The sequence below is a fragment of the Microcaecilia unicolor genome, chromosome 3, assembly GCF_901765095.1.
Source record: "Microcaecilia unicolor chromosome 3, aMicUni1.1, whole genome shotgun sequence".
NCBI lineage: Eukaryota > Metazoa > Chordata > Amphibia > Gymnophiona > Siphonopidae > Microcaecilia > Microcaecilia unicolor.
Genome location: NC_044033.1, coordinates 430,805,292 through 430,828,127, shown reverse-complemented (window position 1 = coordinate 430,828,127; position 22,836 = coordinate 430,805,292). Strand labels below are relative to the sequence as shown.

At 44.2% G+C, this 22,836-nt stretch overlaps 1 protein-coding gene across 1 annotated transcript in view; it reads left to right on the top strand.

Moving 5' to 3' along the window:
- LPIN1 (lipin 1) overlaps positions 1-22,836 on the top strand; it is a 176,344-nt gene that overhangs the window by 55,426 nt on the left and 98,082 nt on the right. The window contains exons 5-6 of the mRNA XM_030198855.1: positions 2,260-2,379; positions 16,008-16,115. Coding sequence (XP_030054715.1) covers positions 2,260-2,379; positions 16,008-16,115 — 228 coding nt within the window. The remainder of the gene's footprint in view (positions 1-2,259; positions 2,380-16,007; positions 16,116-22,836) is intronic.

The following is a 22,836-nucleotide window of genomic DNA, read 5'->3' as shown; positions in this document are numbered from 1 at the left end:
TCAATGGCTGGCGGTAAGGTCTCAGACCCAAAATGGACACACACCAATTTTTATTTTGCCACATGTCCATGTTCGGCAAAAATAAAAGGCATTTTTTACAGGCGCGCTGAAAAATGGATCTGTTTGTGCCCAAAACCCGCGCCTATACTACCGCAGGCCATTTTTTAGCACACCTTAGTAAAAGTACCCCATAGTTCTGCAGAATTTTGTTTGGGGTCTAGAATCCAACTCCACCCCTCTAGACCCATTTTATTCTGTTCCAGCCTGCACACGCACACAGCTTGTATATAGTTTCAGGTTGATCAGTTTTTTGAACGCGCCATTTCGAGTTCCAGTTGACCTATGGTTGTTTTCAGTGAGCCTGGTAGCTAGGAATTCCCACATGTGAGAACATATCCTGCTTGTCCTCGGAGAAAGCAAAGATATTTACCTGTAGCAGGTATTCTTCAAGGACAGCAGGCCATTCATTCTCACATACCCTTCCACTTCCTCTTGTAGTTGTCTCCTATTTGGTAGCTATCCTATTGTACTGCAGGTCCTGTGCTCTTGTGGCAGGTGGGAAGGCACTCGTGCGTATGTGGTGGGGACGCTGCACGTGCTGTTTTTAAACTGTAATGCGTTATCAAGTGTTCCGTATTGGGCGATGTGGATGACATCACCCACTTGTGAGAATGAATGGCCTGCTGTTCTCTTGAGAATACCTATCACAGGTAAGTAACTTTGCTTTATTGGATACAGAAACAGACTTATACAAACACACCAACATAAAGTGGTTTCTTTTTTGTGTTGGCCAACACATGGTATTATTACATAGAACATCAACAATATAAACTGGAAATTGTAATATAGGTCTAATCAGGCTGTATCCAGTTTATTTTTTCATTGCTGTATTGCCCCCTACTGAATTTCCTGTCCATATATACCCTAAGAAAAACTGTCCCTTAAATGCCAGTGAGGGTTGTTGGACGTCTTCACCTCTTGCCCACCTGCCAATGGAGCAAAAATTCCATAGTCATATTATCTGTTCAGAACAAGGCTGCTGCCTCTGTGCAATAGAGAAGCCCAAAAGGGTTTCAAAATCAACTGAAAGTTGTGCCACCTTTGCAAATTAGGGTACCGTACACTCTGCTGTTTCTTAAGCAACAAGTTAAATAAGAGTTCGTCTGTAATCATGTGACAGCAGACATGCTCCTCCAAGTTTCACCTTCATAGCCAACAAAAGTGCTTTTGAGAAAAAGCGAAACAAAACAGGAAAAAACCCCTCTTCCCTACATATAACACAGGCAGAGAGGAAAAGTCTCCAAATAGTAAGCATTGAGGTTGGAGACCCCATAATCTTCCCCAACTAAATCAAAAGACCTGGATGGTTGGACAAAGCCAAATCATCTGTGTCAAATTGGCTCCATTGGCCTGACACTTAAGGCACATTTCTCATTGGTCAGTTCTTCTCAGAATGCAACAGAGTAATATAGGCTCTAAGCAAGAATTTATGTACAGTTTCCCTTAACAATACATTTGTGCTTGCTCTAACTGATACTTGGCTTCACAGATTACATGATGACATCCATCAATGATGGGGGAAATAAATGTAAGAAACAAAAGAAAAAGAGACATTAAGTAGAATATGCTATAGATTTTTAGACAACACAGTATACATCTGGTATCTCAAGCCCTGGTGGCCAGGCCAGGGCACAGAGCATAGAAGTCTGCCCTGAATTGGTTTTACTATCTAATCTCTGCTAAGCCTCTTTGGATCTTTTCCTTCTAAACAGGATTCCTTTGTGTTTGTCCCAGGCATTTTTGAACTCTGTTACCATTTGCATCTCCACCACCTCCCGTTGGAGGGTGTTCCGGACATCTACCATCCTCTCGAAAAAATACTTCCTGACATTCCTGAGTTGGCCCCCTTTCAACCTCAATTCATGTCCTCTAGTTCTACCAACTTCCCGTCTCTGGAAAATATTTGTTTACGGATTCATACCTTTCAAAAATTTGAATGTCTGTATCATGTCATCCTTATGTTTCCTCCAATATCTTTCCAGGAATCTACAGGAGAGTTTTTAATAACGTTAAAGATTTTGTAAACCATGGATTTGGATATACAAAATTGTTTGGAACAGTTACATAACATATCTGGTTATATCTTTCATACTTATGACACTTTTGATAAAAATGCAAATAAACCATAGAGTCGTAGCCTGTATAGCCAGGGATTGCTGCTTATGTTAAAATATTATTTTATGCTGTTTCTAATTTTAGGTCCTCATTTCGTAATATCTACAGTGATGAAGTTCCGGAGAAAAACACTTCTGCAGCCATCTCATTCCCTCAGTCTGCATCCTATCCTTATTCTGATGGAGAATGGTCATCCATTCAAAGGTGTGTCTTAGGGTTTTGTGTTTTTATATAAAAAGAGGTTTAATTCTCCTGTGTTGACACTGGCTATAACATTTTTGCTTCCAGTCTATAGCTTTGTATCTTATCCAAAGGGACAAAATGTTTTGACATTATATTTGTTTTGGCCATAAGGTTGACTTTGCCAGCAAGAGAAGAATCTAACATCTCTGTGGGCTTTTCATTTTTTTAGATAATTTTTGGGTCACAGTAACCTTGTTTCTCTCACAAAATATGTTCACAAACTGACCATTAAAATATTTCCTACAGGAGTCCAATGTATATTAGATCTTGTTTTTGGGGGGATATTGTCTTTGTAATCATTCTTCAATATTTTCCTCTCCTTCTAACAATTATGTCTGATGCATACAGCAGGTTCCAGATTGTAAAATAGACCTTCAACTGTCATTTTACAATTTTACTGCTCAGTGTATAATAATGTGCAGTCTCTCATGGCTGCATGTTTCTGACTTGGAACAGTCAATTCAGTAGAGGTTGGTGGATGCCCCCTTCCGGGGGCTAACCTTTTTGGAGAGAAGGTTGAGGAGGTCGCTGACCAAATCAAGAAACATACTGATACCATCTTTTCTCTGTCCCGCCAAACACCTTCTGCATCAGCCTCCTCATGTAGGAGGTCTTTTGGCAAGTTCAGAAGGGGTGCCTACTACTCCCAGAGATGTAGGTACGACACCTCTTCTCGGCAGCCTAAGGTCGCTGCTGCTCCCCAGTCAAAGCAGGGGATGAGCTTTTGACTGGCTCCAGCATAGCATAGCTGCTGTCAAAGTGTCTGACCCGGATGATGTTCCGGTTGGGGGGAGGCTGAAGTTTTTCTATGAAAGGTGGTCCCTTATAACTTCTGACTGGTGGGTTCTCCAAATTGTCCGCCTTGTATACATCTTCAATTGGCTTTTAATTGCCCACCGAGTGCTCATTACTTCAGCTCTGAGCACGAGCAGGTATTTGCAGAGGGACTCTTTGCCCTTCTGAAGGCCCATGTGGTCGAGCCCGTTCCACCAGGGGAAGAAAAGATGGGATTCTATTTCAGATACTTCCTCGTGCAAAAGAATACAGGGGGGGGGGGGGGGGTGCGTCCCATTCTAGACTTAAGGGCCATGAATAAATTCCTGGTTAAAGAAAAGTTCAGGATGGTTTTCCTGGGCACCTTTCTCCCGATGATTCAGGAAAATGATGGGCTATGCTGTCTGGACATAAAGGACACATACACACACATCCCGATACTTCCTGCTCACCGGAAGTATCTTCGGTTTCAGCTGGGAACATACCACTTCCAGTACCGCATGTTGCCTTTTGGCCTCATGTCAGCACCCAGGGTCTTTACTAAATGCCTATCAGTAATCGCAGTGTCGCTATGCAGGCTGGGGGTGCATGTGTTCCCTTACCTCGATAATTGGCTGGTAAAGAGCATGTCAGAGGATGGTGCTCGGGGGTCCATACAGGTGCTAGAGCTACCAGGGTTCATTTTAAACTACCCAAAGTCCCATCTGCACCCTGCCCAGCAATTGGAATTCATTGGAGCCCTGCTGAATATGCAGAACATTCAAGCTTTTCTCCCAGAACTGAGATCGGACACTCCAGCTCTGGCTTCTCAGGTTCGAGTCTCTCAGCAGGTCCTGGCTCAGCAGATGTTGAGGCTGTTAAACCACATGGCTTCCACAGTTTGCGACTCCCATGACATGCCTTCATATGAGATCAGCCCAATGGACCGTAGCCTCCCAGTGGTGTCAAGCTACGGGAGATCTAGAGGATGTCATCCCAGTGTCCTCAGAGCTTGTTCACTCTTTGCTCTGGTGGACCATTCGATCCAGTTTGACTCTGGGAGTACCATTCTAAATTCCTCAGCCTCAAAAGGTTCTGACGACAGATACACCTCTCCTAGGTTGGGGAGCTCATGTAAATGGGTTTCACACTGAAGGAGCCTGGTCCATTCAGGAAACAGGTCTTCAGATCAACCTTCTGGAGCTCTGGGTAATCTGGAACGCTCTAAGGGCTTTCAGAGATTGGCTGTCTCACCAAATTGTGCTCATTCAGACAACCAGGTTGTAATGTTTTACACCAACAAGCAGGGGGAACCTGATCATGCCCTCTGTGTCAGGAGGCCATCCGGATGTGGCACTGGACTTGCCATCACAACATGTTCCTTTGAGCCACTTATCTGGTGGACAAAAACAACAGTCTGGTCGACAGGTTGAGTAGGGTTATGCAACAGCACGAGTGGTCTCTCAGCATGGGGCATGCCCGCAAGATCTTCCAAGCGTGGAGCACCCCCGCGGTGGATCTCTTTGCCACTCATCTGAGTCACAAAGTTCCTCAGTACTGTCTGTTACAGACTTCAGGCTCACGACAGACTAGCATCGGATGCCTTCCTCCTGCATTGGGGGACAGGCCTTTGTATGCATATCCTCCCATATACCTCTGGTGGAGAAGACTGCTGAAAATCAAGCAAGACCATGATCTTGATTGCACCTTACTGGCCATGGCAGATCTTGTTCCCTCTTCTTCTGGAGTTATCCTCTGAAGAACCGTGGAGATTGGACTGTTTTCTGACCCTCATCATGCAGAACGAGGGATCACTTCTGCATCCTAATCTTCAGTCTCTGGCCCTCACAGCCTGGGTGTTGAGAGCCTAGAATTTGCTTCCTTGGGTCTGTCAGATGATGTCTTCCAGGTCTTGTTGGCTTCCAGGAAAGATTCCACTAAGAGGTGTTATTCTTTCAAATGGAGGAGGTTTGCCGTATGGTGTCAGGGTAAAGCCCTAGATCCTGTGTCCTGCCCTACACAGACCCTGCTTGAATACCTTCTACACCTCTCCGAGTCTGGTCTCAAGACCACCTCCGTGAAGGTTCATCTCGGTGCAATTAGTGCTTATCAACGTGTAGAGGGTAAGCACATCTCTGGACAGCCTTTAGTTATTCGCTTCATGAGAGGTTTGCTTTTGTTAAAGCCCCTTGTCAAACCTATGCCTGTGTCATGGGACCTCAGTGTCATTTTCACCCAGCTGATGAAAGCTCCTTTCAAGACATTGACTTCCTACTATCTGAAGTACTTGACCTGGAAGGTCATTTTCTAGGTGGCTGTTACTTCAGCTTGTAGAGTCAGTGAGCTTCAGGCTCTAGTAGTGGATGCAACTTACACTAAATTTCAACACAACAGAGTAGTCCTCTGCACACACCCCTAAGTTCCTACCTAAGGTCATGTCGGAGTTAAATCTGAACCAGTCGATTGTCTTGCCAACATTCTTTCCCCGACCTCATGCCCATCCTGGCAAAAACACTTTGCACATCTTGGACTACAAGCGAGCATTGGCCTATTACGTTGAACAGACAAAGCCCTACAGACAGTCTGCCCAACATTTTGTTTCTTTTGATCCCAACAGGATGGGGGTCACCATCAGGAAATGCACAATCTCCAATTGGCTGGCAGATTGCATTTCTTTCACTTATGCCTAGACTGGGCTGACCCTGGAGGGTCATGTCAAGGCTCACAATGTCAGAGCCTCCATTGAAGAAATTTGCAAGGCTACAACATGGTCTTCAGTCCACACATTCACATCTCATTACTGCCGTGAGCAGTATACCTGATGTGACTTGTCGTTTCGGGCAGACAGTGTTGCAGAATCTGTTTGTGGTCTAGAATCTAACTCCAACCCCCTAGTCCGATTTTATTCTGTTTCAGGCTGCATTCTCACTCAGTTTGTATATAGTTTCAGGTTAATATGAGCTATGCCCTTGCAGTTAACCAATATTTGTTGTTCTTGGAGAGCCTGAATGCTAGGGATACCCCAGTTGTGAGAATTAATGGTCTGCTTGTCTTTGGAGAAAGCAAAGATACTTACCTGTAGCAGGTATTCTCCGAGGACAGCAGGACTTATATTCTCACAAACTCTCCCACCTCCCCTAGGAGTTGTCTCCTATTTTTTCTTTTTTATGCTGTAGTATTTTTAACTGCAGTGGGAGGGAAGGCACATGCGCGGTGGAGCGTGTTTCACGCACCACAAAGCTCTATAAAGCTTGTTATAAGCTCCGGACCGGGCAACGCAGCACCACATTACCCAGTTGTGAGAATATAAGGCCTGCTGTCCTTGGAGAATACCTGCTACAGGTAAGTATCTTAGCTTTTCCTTCTGTAGGACTTGATTTTTTGCATACTGGCATTTATTCCCAATTGCCTTTCCTTTTTGTTTGAAGACAGCACTTAGCGCTATGTATAACTTTGTTTCACCATCTTCTTGTGAAGAACACAAACTGCTTACTAGTAATAGATGTCAAATTTTTTTTAAATTTATTTTTATTAGTATCAGTACAGTACATGTTTGCCTGCTGCTAGCGGTTGTACAGTCCAGCATTACATGAAACAATCATTACAATCATTACAATTGGCCCAGTCTTATGCCAATGACCATCCCCCAACTCATGACTGCATTAACATTTTCTGCTTTTACCCCTACCTGAAAAGTCCCCTCCCTCCCCCCCTCGGATCCCCAATAAACTGTTCCATTCAAAAAAAGAAAAAACATTCACTTCCCTTTCAGTGAGGTGCATAATCCACCTGCATCTTTTTCTGGAGTTGTACTGTACACTCTGTAATTAGTAGCTTAGCTACATTTCATACCTAAAAGATGCAGGACCAGTGGTGTATTGGAAATTATTCTAAAATATTTCCTGAAAGCTCTATAAGAATCCTCTGCTTGAGGAATTGATTATGCAATATGTGAGGCTCATTGCATTGTGGTAATTAGAAAACACCTGTTACCGGTAAATTAGTGTTGCTTCCTCAGATGCTCAGCATTTTAGAATAAAAGGTATGTACTTTATTGCCATACGCCCTGCTCAAAACAAAACAAACCCTCATTCCCTGAATCCTCTGTTCAGTTGTTTGCATTGTATGCAGTACATGCTTAGTGTATTTTAATGGGATTCTGGTGATAGTTAGCAGATTAGTATCCTGATTTCATTAAATGGATAATAGAAAAGGCTAAGTGAGAGGAAAGTGTGTGGCTTTTAAACAATGTGAGAACTGGTCTGGGGAACAATAAATATTAATACTAAGTGTTCTTAGTGATCTTGTAGAGAAGTGCGGGAGGGTGTCACTTTGTTTGGGTGCTTACTTATGTCCAGTTCTTATCTGTCTGATATCCATACTATAAAAAAACGTCTATTTTGGGGGAATTCATTAAGGAGTGTTAGGGCCTTAAATCATGTTATTTGGCTCAACTCGACTTAAATGGTCCTAATGCCACCCAACAAAAAATACTGCAGCAATATTTAAGTTGCCACGGGTTAAGTGGTAATAAGATGCAAAACATGAAAATGCTGGGGTTATTTCACCACCTAGGAGCATTGTGCCTTAAACCATGTCCTGATGATTCTGAAGCTGAGCAGGGTATCCCTCCTGACTTCTACGCCCAAGCCCCAAAGTTCAAGCCCCACAACCCTCACCACCCCCACTCAAAGGACTACCTTAACATCATTAGTAGTCCTGGTAGGGAGGGGCTTCAGTGGTCTGTGGGCAGGAGCAATGCCCAGTCGCCCCTGCCCAGTCTGGTGCCACATCCAAAATGGCACCCCCTGGTGGCATTCGCATGCGAAACATTTCCTTATATTGAAATATGACCCCCTGGCAGTAGTTGTGCCATTTTGGATGGGCGTCGCTCCTGCGTATAGATCCATGAAGAACACATCAAAAGGTGTAGCTAACATTCTTCCTGAGATTATTGCAGCTTAAGGTGCCTCACGTTGCTTCCGGTGGCTGCCATGTTAACAACAACTTCTCAGTATGTCCTTCTAATCCACATTGATAATGTCAAGGTAGCCCCTTTGAGAGGGAAAGGGCTACCTTTTGAAGTGGGGTTGCCAGAGGGGGAGTGGGTGGGGCTTGAGTCGGGGGGCCCGGAAGCTGAGGGAGCCCTGTTCTGGCACCCTGGAAGCATTGGGGTGTGGCTTGCAGTCCTGTGCTTCTGGGCACATAGAATAAAGCTGCTTGTCATGTGGCTCGCAAACAGTGTTGTTCTTTTACCATGGGATTCAGCAACCTGCATACTGGGATCCTGCAGGTTGCTGAATCCAGCAGAACATCAAGGTGTGCTAAAAGGCAAACTTTTACTACACCTTGATTAATTCCACCCTTCAAGCAGAAGAGCCTGATCTTGCTATAATGAGCTTCTGTACAACAGCTGTCCTAGTATTCTATGGCTTACTGGCCCACAGCAGCGACTAATTATTGATTGGGAAAGAAACCCAGCCAGAGACCTGCTGCTGAACCAGTTGAACTAAATGTGTGGTGGAGTGGCCAAGTGGTTAGAGCACTGGTCTTGCAATCCAGAGGTGGCTGGTTCAAATCCCACTGCTGCTCCCTGTGATCTTGGGCAAGTCACTTAACCCTCCACTGCCTCAGGTATAAACTTAGTTTGTGAGCCCTCCTGGGACAGAGAAATATCCAGTGTACCTGACTGTAACTCACCTTGAGCTACTACTGAAAAAGGTGTGAGCAAAATCTAAATAAATAAGTAAATGTTCAGTTGCATTCATAGTGTATACAGGAAACAATCAAGAAAAACTGTCAAGCTGTGTAATCAAATCACATCTTGGGCACAGGAGTTACATGTCTATGTCTATACGTGCTAGTAAATAAAGTGATCATGTATAGACATAGATTTTCCACGAATACTGATACCAGGCATGCTAGCAGAACTCACATTGTACTGTATACTGTATAATCTTCTGATTCACAGTTGAAAATGAGAAGCATTTTCTTGATCTGATTTGTTAGAAATGAAATTTGACCAAATATTTACAGGGTAATTTGTTAAACAGTAAAGTATGCACCCACTTTGGGGTATTTTAGTCACTAATGCATAGATGTGGCCACATATGTGCCTAAGAGATTTCTTATCAAATATCGACTGGCATAAAAGTACGCACTTGGAAATGATGGTGTGTACTTTGCTAGCGGGCATACACAAGGGTGAAATTTGGGCAGTATATGGGCGGAGTGTGCAAGTGCACATGTAGATTACAAAGTACTATAATTTGCATGTGGATGTACTTGAATATTGTCAGGTGTAAATGCTCAAGCCTACTTGTCTTATAAAATAGGCTTCACAGAGATGATCTTAAATGGATCTTGATCTAGGTGCCCCTTATAACATTACCCTCTTAAAGGTCTATTTACTAGGCCATGATAAGACACTGCACACAGTAAATGCTGATTTCAGTATTTATCACTTGGTAAAAATGTGTTGTAGGATGCATGGAAATTGTTCTGAAAAACTGCGATTATCTCATCATTTCATGATTTTTTTTTCTGTGCATAGAAATCGGGTGCAATGCATGCAGAACAGCTCATTGGTGTGGCAAAAAGTAGCTTGAGTTAGATCTTTGTGCCTGTGCTGTTCTGAAAATGCACATCAAGAGGTGTGGCTAACATTCTTCCTGAGATTATTGCAGTTTAAAGTGCCTGGCGATGCTTCCGGTGGCTGCCATGTTAACAACAACTTCTCAGTATGTCCTTCTAATCCACATTGATAAAATCCCTAATGACAGTGGGGGAAAACTGAAGTTGCTCTTCTTGCTCAACCAGCACATGAATATTCATTGCAGAGCCCTCTGAAATAAGCATCCTAGCCTTGAGGGAAACCATCCTGCAGTGAGTAACCCATTTTGAAGTGCAGTGTCAACATAGCAGGAGTAATCAACAATTGCATCTGTTCAGTTTGAACACCCTGGTGTATGGGTAAGCAGGGGAGGGGAGGAGACGGGTAGAGGGTGGATGGGAAGCAGGGGGAATGCTTTCATTGGCTGAGGGGTACTGTTACTGTCAGGAGTGAGGTGCTTACTTTAGAAGGTGGACAAAATCCTGCTGCTATGAATATTTATATGCTGTGTGGGAGGGAGAGAGGATGGCCAGGGACTTCAGCTTGCACCTCGTGCCACAAAAATGAGGAGAGGAAGGAGCTTACTACAGTTGCTCAGGGGCCCTTTGACATGGTAGCACCAAGATGAAGGGATGTAATCTTGTATTTTCACAGCTTGGGAATTTACAAATTTCACATAGAGGCAATGCAATAAAAGTTGCAGAATTTACTAAATTGGGTTACACAGGTTCTGCTGATCAGTATTCTTACATGAATTTTCTTATGGTAAAACACCATGGAAATGTGTTTTTAACATGGATTCCATAGCGTCCCACAGATCAATCCAGAGACTTGTGGGTTTTGTCCCTCTACCAGCAGGTGGAGATAGAGAGAACTTCAGAGGTTTACTATATGTGGTCATGTGCAGTCACCTTAACTTCAGTATTCTGTCTATCTAGCAGGTGGATGGTCATGTCTGTTCAGCTCTGGATTGATTTGCTCCTGGCCTGGTCCCCTGGGTCTAGTCGAGCTTCTGGGGTCTGAGGTGTCCCGGTCCTGGGACTTGGGTGCACACCTGGTGGTGCCAGGTCCCTCCCTTCCTCCCCCATCAACCCCTTCTCTCTGTCTGACTGGGGTTTGTGGTTCTCACTCTCCTGACTTTAAAAGGTGTCTGAGGTTTCTTTTGCTCCGGTGTCCTCTCCTGCCTTTAAAAAAAAAAATGCAGTTTGAGCACTGTTTAAAAAAAAAATCTCCTCAGTCTGATTTGTCCAGTGTGGCAAGCTTATGTCGGTTTGCAGTACCGGCTGAATGATGTGAGGACCGACTTGGCATGCAACAGTGATTCCCGAGGGGGTGAGTAGTCATTATTTTATCTGCGTCGGTGGGGCAGAGCAAAAGCGGCTGCCAGTGTGGGAGCCACTAGGCTGCTGCAGTTTCCCATGCTGGAGATCCACTGTACAGCCCAACTCCGTGGAGCGGTGTGCTCCTTCCCGGCTTGTTTTGGCAGACACAGGGCAGTTGTTTTCTTGGGTGCGCCGCGCGCACGCTTGAGGGCACCATCTTTCTTGCCGCGCCACATGGCAATGCTGAAGCGCCGGCGCTCCCCTGGGGCCTGATTTGCTTGCGATTCAGGCAGTTTTATATGTAGGCTTTTCAGAAATGTGACTGGGGAACTGGGGTGGATCACTCCCAGTTTCTTCATATTTGATATTTAAGGGCTTCTAAGAAAGGAGGCCTGGGGAGGTTTGCAGACTTCTGTGGGAGTCCTCGGGTCTTCCACAGCTTTGAGTCTTCCGCAGCTTTCCAGGGGTGAGGTCGACACCCATTAGACCCCTGCAGCTGTTTTGTGGCAGCGAGAGCCTTAAGTTGCAGCTTGGAAGGTACTGAAATTCTTCAGGTAGAGATGCCTGTGCTTCACTAGGTGATTTCCACTAAGAATATTTCTGGACCCTCCTTGAGGAGGTTCAGGGTGTGTGTACATCATTAATGGAGGAAGAAAAGGGATCAGGATTAGGAACTCTACTCTAGGTTTTTCCCTCTTTCCCTCTTCCCCTTTCTCAGAGCATGGCAGTACAGTTTGTTTAGTTAGTCAGGCTTAGGGCTGTTGACTCCATGTTTCTGTGAGAAATGTTACATTTTGAGGCTAGTGCAGGCCTCTCAGGTTTCTCTGGGTTTCCATGGTAATCCTGCACCCTCTGTGCTGCCCTGGTGACATTTGCACTGTGTGTACTGTTTACATCAAACTAGTTTTATTCAGGAAGGTAGCTGGCCTTTCAGCCTGAAGTTTCAGGTTCAAGGTTGGTTTTATCCATCCTGTTAGAAACTGTGGGCTCAGCTAGGTTTCCAATGGGGCATATTTTATTTCATTCTCTCTTACTTCTTGCCTGGCCAAGCAGTTCTTGCTTAACTGGAATAGTTATCAGAACTCTACTGTACTAAAGATTTCACTTCTCTCTCTCTTTGCATACTGATACTGGTCACACCTTTGCATACTAGCCTCAGCTACCCCGGTATCTGCAGCGTACCTGGTACCTCTGATTGCTTCTATGGTTTTTTTTTGGCATCTTTTCATGGTATGGGGTACCTACATTTCATGAGGAGTGGTCCAGGAGCTACTTCAGTGTAGAGGTAGCTTAATAGTTGTTGCAATCAGCTGAGAAGTAAGCACAGAGCGCTAGGGGTGCTGCTTCATGACCCACTGCAGCTTGCTATCTGTAGTGCGCAATGGTGCAACAGCCATATTCTGCTACGCCATCTGCCTCATCCGCACTTGTTAGCTCCAATGCACAGCAGTTATAGTGCACAGTAACACCAGCCAATTCTTGTCCCTATCTGCAGGAAGTTAGCATTGGCTTAGGCATCAGACCACTGATGTGGCTTCCAAGTCACATTTGGCAACCTGCCTTTTGGAAGTAATCTTGGGACTGGAGAAGATCTAGGGCAGTTGGGTAAAGACCTGAGGGACTTCCAAGTCTCTGAGATTGCCAGGGGATGAGTTTAAGGATGAATTTAATCCACTTGGTTTTGTCATAGGTTTTGTGGGGCCAGGAAAACCACTTTCAGGGTTTCCACTTCCACTTCGACAGGCCACCTGGCTGCTGGTAGAATGTGCTCTGTTTCAACTACAGATCAACCTATGCCTGCTGCATCTTCCAATGATGGAGTCTCAGTTCACTCCTCAGGCAGGACTCCTGTACTGGTTTCAGGAGTAGTGAACCACTACTCAGATGTGCCTTAGTTTTTCTATCGCACAGTTACAACCTGGACTTCACTACAGATTTTTCTTGGAGTCTACATACAAGCTCAAACACTGTCAGGCAGTTCTTGTCACCTTGCCAACGTTTCTTTCTTTAGGTACAGTTGAGTCTGTCCCCAGTTGCAATTGGGGAATGGGAAGTTGTTCCCTTTGCTTTGTAGTTCCAACCAGGGAGCTTCCTTCCAGCTGAGTTTGGACATCATAAGAGTCTAGGGTGTTTAAGGTTCAACTTTTCACAATGGGAACCTTGCAGTGTGTAATAGTTCTGTCTGGTGGGGAGAGTTTCTAGCCTCCCTGGACCCCAAGGAAACTTACTTTCATACTCCCAGTGCTCCTTGCTGCAGAGGGATCTTAGTGATTTATGACCATGTCATTCAGCCTTTCCATGTTGCTGAGGACATTTTTGCAAGGTCATGGTAGTATTTGCAGCTTTCCTTCATAAGGATGAATTGCAGGTTCATCCATACCTCGTGACTGGCTGATTTGTGGCTCTCTCTATCAAGAGACTCTGCAAACTTCATCCAAGATACCTACTCGTCTTTAGTCCTTAGGATTGGTAATCAGTGTCACCAAGAGTCAGTTGTTTCCCTCACAAATCTTGGCTTTTCGGGGAGTGCTGTTCCATATAGGCTTCGGAAGTCCTTTCTTTTGCTCCTCAGCAACAGGTGCCAATCCAAGTCAGGTTTTATTTTTCCTACCAGGTTTTCTGCTGATGTTTCAGTTCTCTCTCCCTGGAGGTGGCTATCTGCAGCTTGTAGGCTGCTAGGGTGTGCCGTAGCTGGTGGCAGCAGATTTCAGATCCCTTCCAGAAGGCAGACAGTCAACCGCCTCCTCACTTGCCAGATGTAGAGTCGAGGCCGGCTTAATTGCAAGTTTTCTTCTATGATTTCTTTCTGGCATCAAATAAATAGACGTATTTTGCGATCACAGTCTGTTATTTGATGTGGTTGTGCTGCTGGGTGCTGAATGCAGCTTCTAATGATGACTGGTTAACTCACTTTTCAGGGCAACTATTGTTTGAGGACTCCATGAAGTTGGTGGAAGACCTGGGTGACTTATAGACTCAGTGTCTTCCTGAGGACATGTCTACAAGTTCTTTTTGGTCGGGTCAGGCTCACCCTTACCTTTATGACACCAGGGCTATCGTCCTGGGCAGCCTAGGTTTCTTTAGCAGTCCAGTCCAGGCAGGTTCTCGGAACTCCCGACTTCATCCGTTTGAGATCCTCTGGATTTCTACTGGTGACAGGTGCATAGTCCTGTCTTTTCTGCATGCGGTGGTTTCTGCCTTCCGTCCCATTCCACCTTTTTCTCTTCCCTATACTATTTGGAAGTGACCAGCGAGTTCCGTTGGTCAACTCTTTGCTTCTTGTTTTGCTCAGTACCATAGGAAGGCTCGCCATTTTTAGATTGGCAAATGTGGACATAACGGTTTTGATATTAGGAGGAGCAGACCTTTTATACAATAGGTGTCAGTGTGATGCTGAAGAGCTGTTCCACATAAGAGCCATTTTATTCAAAATCCTTTTAGGGGAGCAGCTGCTCCCCTTGCACCCCACCTAGCTACGTCTCTGCATAGCGGGGCAGTGCCTGGGATGACCCACTGAGCAGAAGTGACTTCCTACATAGCCTTATGCACTGCTAAAGACTGTAGCGGTCTGCTAGTGCTCACCGTTTTAAGATTAGCAGATGTAGCTGTGGCAGGATCAGAAGCAGACATATTCAGACTCTGGAGAGCCCTAGGTATATAAGAAGGTGGTGATTCCTTACAAAACACCCACACTGTGGTAGGATCATCAGATTCCTGACCTGCTGAGCAGAAATGCCTCCCGGCATACCCTCATGTTGTCCTCTTGCTGGTCACAAGAAAGGGGATCTGGTTTCAAGAGCCACAGTGGCTGTTGGCTGAGAGAGGCAATTTCTTCAGCTGGCCTCTGTATGGGACAGTCTCTCCCGTTGCGGGTGGCAGTGCTTTCTTCCAGAGCGTAGTTGACTTCCTTTTCTGTGTCCCGTCTGGCTTCCGTGGCTGCCCTTTGCAGTTCAGCCACTTGGTCCTCTGCCCTGCTGTGGATGGCTTTTTTGTAGATCACCCACTTGATCTGCTGTCCTTCCCTTGCCAGGCTTTGCGGGCTTGGCATGGCAGCACTAGGCATTCCAGATTTGACGTGGCAGCACATGTAACCGCGGCCTGTGGATCATTGCAGGTTGTAGTACCCCACCTCACTTGAGGACTGCTTTGGTACATCCCACAAGTCTCTGGATTGATCTGTGGGACGCTATGGAAGGTAAAATTAGTTCTTACCTGATAATTTTCTTTCCATTAGTCCCAACAGATCAATCCAGAGGCCCGCCCTTTGTTGTTCTGGGTTGAGTGTTTTCTTCTAGTAGCCTCAGTTTCATCAGATTTCTTCATTTGATTTTTGGCTACAAAAAAAAAAGAAAAAAAAAAGGCAAAACAAATCAAAACATAAAGGAAACCTTCTGTTACCCTCCTGCAGGAGCGGTTGAGGAGCTTACATGGGCTTTATGCAGGCAGTAGAGGACTTCCTCTTTCGTCTTCCACTGCTTTGGTATCGACAATACTGAAGTTAAGGTGACTGCACATGACCACATAGAGTAAACTAGAGGACTTCCTCTTTCGTCTTCCACTGCTTTGGTATCGACAATACTGAAGTTAAGGTGACTGCACATGACCACATAGAGTAAACCTCTGAAGTTCTCTCTATCTCCACCTGCTGGTAGAGGGACATAACCCACAAGTCTCTGGATGGATCTGTTGGGACTAATGGAAAGAAAATGATCAGGGTAAGAACTAATTTTACCTTAGTAAATAGGCCCCTTATTTGTTGCCCTTTGAATACATTTTCCTATTCTTCATATCTTGTACTGTTATATTGAATCATTAATGTCTATGTTGATGAATTCCCAAATAATTCAAAAAATATTGGATTCATAACAACCTTTTTCCTTTTCTAATATACTCTTATTTAGTAAGGCTATAGAATGCAAAGGGTCCACATCCCATCTTACTGTTCCAGCTGATGGAGGTCTTTCTAATTCTTGTCCTCAACAATCTTCTTTTCTCCCTACTTCAGACAGGTATAGGAGTTTTTTTTCCCCTTCTTGAATGCAAAGTTCCATTATATATAAACATGTTCACTTCTGAAACTACTTACTAACCTACATCTTTAAGTTGTGCTAAATTTTCATTTGCAAATGTACAGGTGCTTAACACATTGCTTCATTAATTCTAGAAGTAATACTATGGAGATGGTTGTTGGAGGTATATAAGTACTTTTATTCATTCCATTGCCATATTTCACCCAAATTGTCACTCTTGGTACTCTCCCATATTTTGGGGGTAACATTACTTGTTCAGAACAGTGCAGCTGACTAAAGGAAAGAAAATTATTGGGCAAGACATAATTTCACCTTCTGTTGTCCCAGTCCATGTTAAGAAGCTATCTCTGAGAGTGCTAACTACCTTTCTCCTCTGACCTAATCCTGTTTGGAGATCCAACTCTGGTTCTGGCTAATTTCAGTGGCTTAGTGAAATTTAGTTAGTGAGTTGTAGCCATTAGTGTGATCATTTTTGAAGGCTTTGATCTAGCCAGTTAAGTTCTTATTTTGCCATTTAGATCCCTTTGCATATTGTTGCCTTCATAGTGAACAGCCTGAGTTTCATACGAGCCCTGTCCCTCTTCCAAACAGAGATTTTGGAATGTTCTTCCAAGCCAGTGATCTAATTTGTTGAACATACCTATCAGAAAATGGATAACAGCAGCTAAGCTAAATTAGATGGAGGCCTTTTTCCTCAACTCGGTGGTAGAATCACTAATATGGTGCAAGTTGTTTGAAAGTTCAGACCCTCAGTTATAGAACCTGGCAACAATAATGGAGAGTGCTACAGAAAAAGAGAAATTCTCACACTCTGTAAAATAATGCTTTGCTTTTGTAGATGTCTTAGTACACTCCAGCTACAGATCTTCATTTTCTTTGTGTTTCCACTTATACAAGCATTGTTTTAATACACATTTGACTTTATACCAGTTGAGAACAGCTTTTTGAGTTTTCTGCATGCAAAATATCTCCATGAGCTTACCTTAGTACTTTACGATGAAATATACATAAAGACCACAATACTGGCATATTTGTGTGTATGTGTGCCAATATATTGATTATGTGCCTAAATGCATTGACACATAGTTTAAAGGTGGGTGTACATATGGGTGGAGTCTGGGTAGAGTATGGGTGGAACACACAGTTATGCACATAAATCATAGAATGCTATAATTTATATTGGGCTGGATGCAACTTCCTCAACTCCAGTAGTTGAAAACTAAACCAGTGCCAGACAGACTTCTATGATATTTGTCTTGAAAATGGCAAGAACAGCTGAAGACTACGTATGCATATGTTGGGCAGACTGGATAGATCATGCAGGTCTTTATCTACTATGTTATGAGACATATTTTCAAAGCACTTAGAATTACAAAATTACATACCAGCTTATAATCGAAAGTAATCGCTGGCTATTTCCCGACACAAATCGGGTTATGGCCGGCGATTTCGCAAAAGCGGCGAAAAGCGTATAATCAAAAGCTACATTTGTGATAGCTTCGCCGCTTTCCCTTCGCCTCGCCGGCGAAAGTTCAAAGGGGCATGTTGGCGGCGAAGCGAAGGCGGGACATGGGCAGGCTTGGGCGTGGCTACCAGATGGCCGGCTTTCGCGGATAATGGAAAAATAAAACCCGGCGATAAGCAGTATTTCGCCGGGTTTACTTGGTCCTTTTATTTTCACGACCAAGCCTCAAAAAGGTGCCCCAACTGACCAGATGACCACCGGAGGGAATGGGGGATGACCTCACCTTACTCCCCCAGTGGTCGCCAACCCCCTCCCACACTAAAATTATTAAAATACAAACCTTTTTTGCCAGCCTGTATGCCAGCCTCAAATGTCATACCCAGCACCCTGACAGCAGTATGCAGGTCCCTGGAACAGTTGTTGTTGGTTGCAGTGGACTGCAGAAAGGCAGAGCCAGGCCCATCCCCCCCTACCTGTTCCACTTGTGGTGGGTAATGTTGAGCCCTCCCAAACCCCCCAAAACCCACTGTACCCACATGTAGGTGCCCCCCTTCAGCCCTTAGGGCTAGGGTAATGGTGCACACTTGTGGGCTGTGGGTTTTGGGGGGAATTGGGGGACTCATCACACAAGGGAAGGGTGCTATGCACCTGGAAGCTAATTTGGTTGTTTATAAAAGATATTTGAAGTGCCCCCTAGGGTGCCCGGTTGGTGTCCTGGCATGTGAGAGGGACCATTGCACTACAAATGCTGGCTCCTCCCACGGCCAAATGCCTTGGATTTCGCTGGGTATGAGATCGCCGGCAGTTTTTTCCATTATCGCGGAAAAAGAAAACTGGCGATCTCAAACCCGGCGAAATCCAAGGCATTTCGCCGGCCCAAGCCGTATTATCAAAAAGAAATTTGTCCGGCCATCTTTTTTGAAAATACGGTTTCGGCCAGCTGTTAGGCCGCCGCCAAAATAGATCGTTGGCGACCTATTTCGCCGGCGACGTTCGATTATTCCCCTCCATAGTAACCTATGGAACTTTTGTAAGTCTGAGGGCTCCTTTTACTAAGTGGCGGTAAGCCCAACGTGGGCTTACCGCTCGCTATACAGGAAGTACTGCCGGGCTACCACAGCAGCCCAGCGGTACTTCCCATCCCTAGCACACCATCATTTTCAGCACTACAAACATTTATTTTTATATTTATATAAAAATTTATATTTATTTTTCGTTATTGCTGGATTAACATGGGAGCCCTTACCACTACCTTAATGGGTGGAGGTAAGGGCTGCCTCCCGAAATGGCCTCACAGCAAGTGCTTTATTTGCTGCCAGGCCATTTCCTGAAGGAAAGCGAGACTTCCCTTTTACCAGCTGCGGTAAAAGGGAGCCTCAGCACACATGTAAAACAAGCGCTGACACCAGCGCTGGCCTCCTTTTGCCACAGCTTGATAAAGGGGACCCAAAGTGCTTTGAAAATGAGCCCCTATGTGTTTTTCAGCAATTTAGGTGTGAACATTTAGATCATCTCTATGTCTAGTGTAAGTGCTCATGCCTAAAATGTTATTCTTTACACAAAGTAGGTGCCTCCTTTGTTATATAATAGGCAATGGCGGAGTGTGGACACACAAAACTCAAAAGTACTGGATTTCAGACGTACTGATTTTGATAAAATGGGAGAATACCTGAATAAGGAGCTGTTGGCGTGGGAAGGCATAGGAGAAGTGGAAAACCAGTGGTCAAAGCTAAAGGCTGCTATAAATATGGCAACTGATCTTTATGCAAGGAAATTTAACAAAAACAAGAGAAACAGGAAGCTTATATGGTTCTCCAAACAAATAGCTGAAAAAATAAGAGCAAAAGAGGCTTTGTTCAAGAAATATAAAAGAATGCAACGAGAGGGTCACGGAAAAGATTATCGGATTAAACTCAAAGAAGCGAGGGAAATAAGAGTAGCGAAAGCAGAAGAAAAAATGGCTAAAGATGTAAAGAGAAGTGACAACCTTTTTCAGATATATTGGAGAAAGGATAAAAGGTAGAAATGGAATTACAAGACTGCAAGATAATGAGAATGTCTGTCTGTGTGGAGAGTGAGGAGGATAAAGCAAACATGCTAAACAATTACTTCTCTTTGGTGTTCACAGAGGAAAATCCTGGTGAAGGACCGCGTTTGGCTGCTGAGGGAATATCTGTGAATGGAGTGGATACTGCGCCATTTACAGAAGAGAGTTTATAAACAGCTGGAGAATATGAAGGTGGTCAAACCTATGGAGCTGGGTGGGATACATCCCAGGATACTGAGGGAGCTCAGAGAGGTCCTAGCGGGATCTCTTAAAGATTTATTTAATAGATCTTTAGAGACGGGACAGGTTCCGCGAGATTAGAGACGAGCGGATGTGGTCCCTCTTCACAAAAGTGGAGACAGGGAAGAAGGGGGGAAACTACAGACCGGTAAGTCTCACATTGATGGTAGGAAAAATAATTGCGCTGCTGAAAGAAAGGATAGTTAACTTTCTAGAAGCCAACAGATTACAGGACCCGAGGCAACATAGTTTTACTAAAGGGAAATCCTGCCAAACAAATCTTATTGACTTCTTTGACTGGGTGACCAAAGAACTGGATGAACGACGTGCGCTAGATGTAATCTGCTTGGATTTCAGCAAAGCCTTTGATACGGTCCACCACAGAAGACTCGTGAATAAGCTGAAAGGGCTGAACTTAGGACCAAAAGTGGTGAACTGGATAAGAAACTGGTTGGCCGACAGATGGCAGAGGGTGGTGGTAAATGGAATCTGCTTGGAGGAAAGGCAGGTGAGCAGTGGAGTTCCTCAGTGGTCGGTGCTGGGGCCTATTCTGTTTAATATATTTGTGAGAGATATTGCTGAAGGGTTGAAAGGAAAGATTTGTCTTTTTGCAGATGACACGAAGATAGCCAATAGAGTGGATACCCTGGAGGGAGTAGAAACAATGAAAAGTGATCTCCAAAAGTTAGAAAAACGGTTGAGGGTCTGGCAGTTAAAATTTAATTTCAGTATGCTGCTGGGATACTATGTTATAATTGGTTCCTTCTAATATTCAATGTTCAATATATGCAGGGACCGCTCTCTTTTTAAAATCCCATGTAGAGAACGAAAGGAATAGAAACAGTAGAGCACAGCACTTAATAGCACATTTTGTTGGACAGCAAGAAAAAAATTTGACCGTGGATCCAGGAATATCATCATACTGCATGTAAGAACTACATTGGATTGAAGATCAGTAGGTAGAGTTTTACAGAATTTATTATATATTTAATGAGAACATCTATCAAAGAAGAACTGTGTAGTTTGAGGTAGGAAGGAGGATTAAGGTGCAATGATGGCGATATGCAGTGCTAAATGGAGGAGATGGCTCCTGGGGCTCCAATCAGCACTCCAATCTGAGCACTAACACTATATAATTTAATAAAAGTGTCACATAATAATATGAACATGGGATTTTAAGTAGAGATAGGTCCCTGCATATATTGAAAGTTAAAATTTAATGCCAAGAAGTGCAGACTGATGCACTTGGGGTACAGAAACCCAAAAGAGAGATATCGAGTAGGAGGGGAGAGATTAGTAAGCTCAACTCAGGAGAGAGACCTTGGGGTGTTGGTGTCAGAGGACATGAAGGTGAAGAAACAATGTGACAAAGCGACGGCCGTGGCCAGAAGGATTCTAGGCTGCATAGAAAGGGGTATAGCCAACAGAAGAAAGGAGGTGTTGATGCCCCTCTACAAGTTACCAACAACTTGTAGAGGGGCATCAACACCTCCTTTCTTCTGTTGGCTATACCCCTTTCTATGTAGCCTAGAATCCTTCTGGCCACGGCCGTCGCCTTGTCACATTGTATCTTCACCTTCATATCCTCTGACACCAGCACCCGAAGGTCTCTCTCCTGAGTGAGGCCCCACTTGCAGTATTGTGTTCAGTTTTGGAGGCCATATCTTGCTAAAGATGTAAAGTGACTGGAAGCAATGCAAAGAAAAACTACAAAAATGGTGTAGGATTTGCATTGCAAACTGTATGAAGAGAGACTTGCTGACCTGAACATGTATACCTTGGAGGAAAGGAGAAACAGGGGTGACATGATACAGATGTTCAAATATTTAAAAGGTATTAATCCGCAAACAAACCTTTTCCGGAGATGGGAAGGCGGTAGAGCTAGAGGACATGAATTGAGGTTGAAGGGGGCAGACTCAGGAGTAATATGAGGAAGTATGTTTTCACGGAAAGGATGGTAGATACGTGGAATGCCCTCCCGCAGGAGGTGGTGTAGATAAAACAGTAGTGGAATTCAAACATGCATGGGGTAAACACAAAGGAATCCTGATTAGAAGGAATGGTTCTATGGAATCTTATCGGAGATTGGATGGCAATGCCGGTATTTGGGAAGCAAAACCAGTGCCTGACAGACTTCTACGGTTTATGCCCTGATCATAACTGAATAGATATGGATGGGCTGGAGTGTAAATTTTAAGGAGCTTCAGTGTTAGCTTCAGAACTTTTAGTACAAGAACAGTGCTGGGCAGACTTTTATGGTCTGTGCCCTGAGAATGGCAAGGACAAATCAAACTCGGGTATACATATAAAATATCACATATCATGTAAAATGAGTTTATCTTGTTAGGCAGACTTGATAGACCGTTCAGGTTTTTATCTGCCATCATTTACTATGTTACTATGTAGGCTCCCAATAGATGCCCCTTTATAGAATTGCTCTTACTATGCTTGTAACAAGAATAAAGCTGTAGCGCTGCCGCTGTTCGCCGGCGACGTTCTATTATGCCCCTCTTAGTTAATTAGCTAATAAGCATTGTTAATTGGATATTATCAGCACTAATTGTCATTGATGAAGATTTTCACGCACAACTCGCTAAGCGTATCTATAACGTGGTGTGTCTAAATGCTAAGTCGCATAGTTGAAAAGGGGTGGGGGTGGGCGTTTCTAAAATCTATGTGCATTGTTATAGAATACATCTGCTCTGCACCTAATTTAGGCATCGGGATTTATGCCAAGTAAAACATGGCATAAATGGCCGCGACTACATTTGGTTATGTTGAGAGGTGCTTGACGTTGTTCTATATACCATGCAGAAATTTAAGCCTATTCTGTAAAATTTAGGCGTACTTCTGAGAATACACCTAGGCGTATTTTTCTTTCCGTGTGGAATTTTCAGGTGCCATGTATAGTGTCTAGCCCATTATGACACCACAGGAAGAGATAAAGG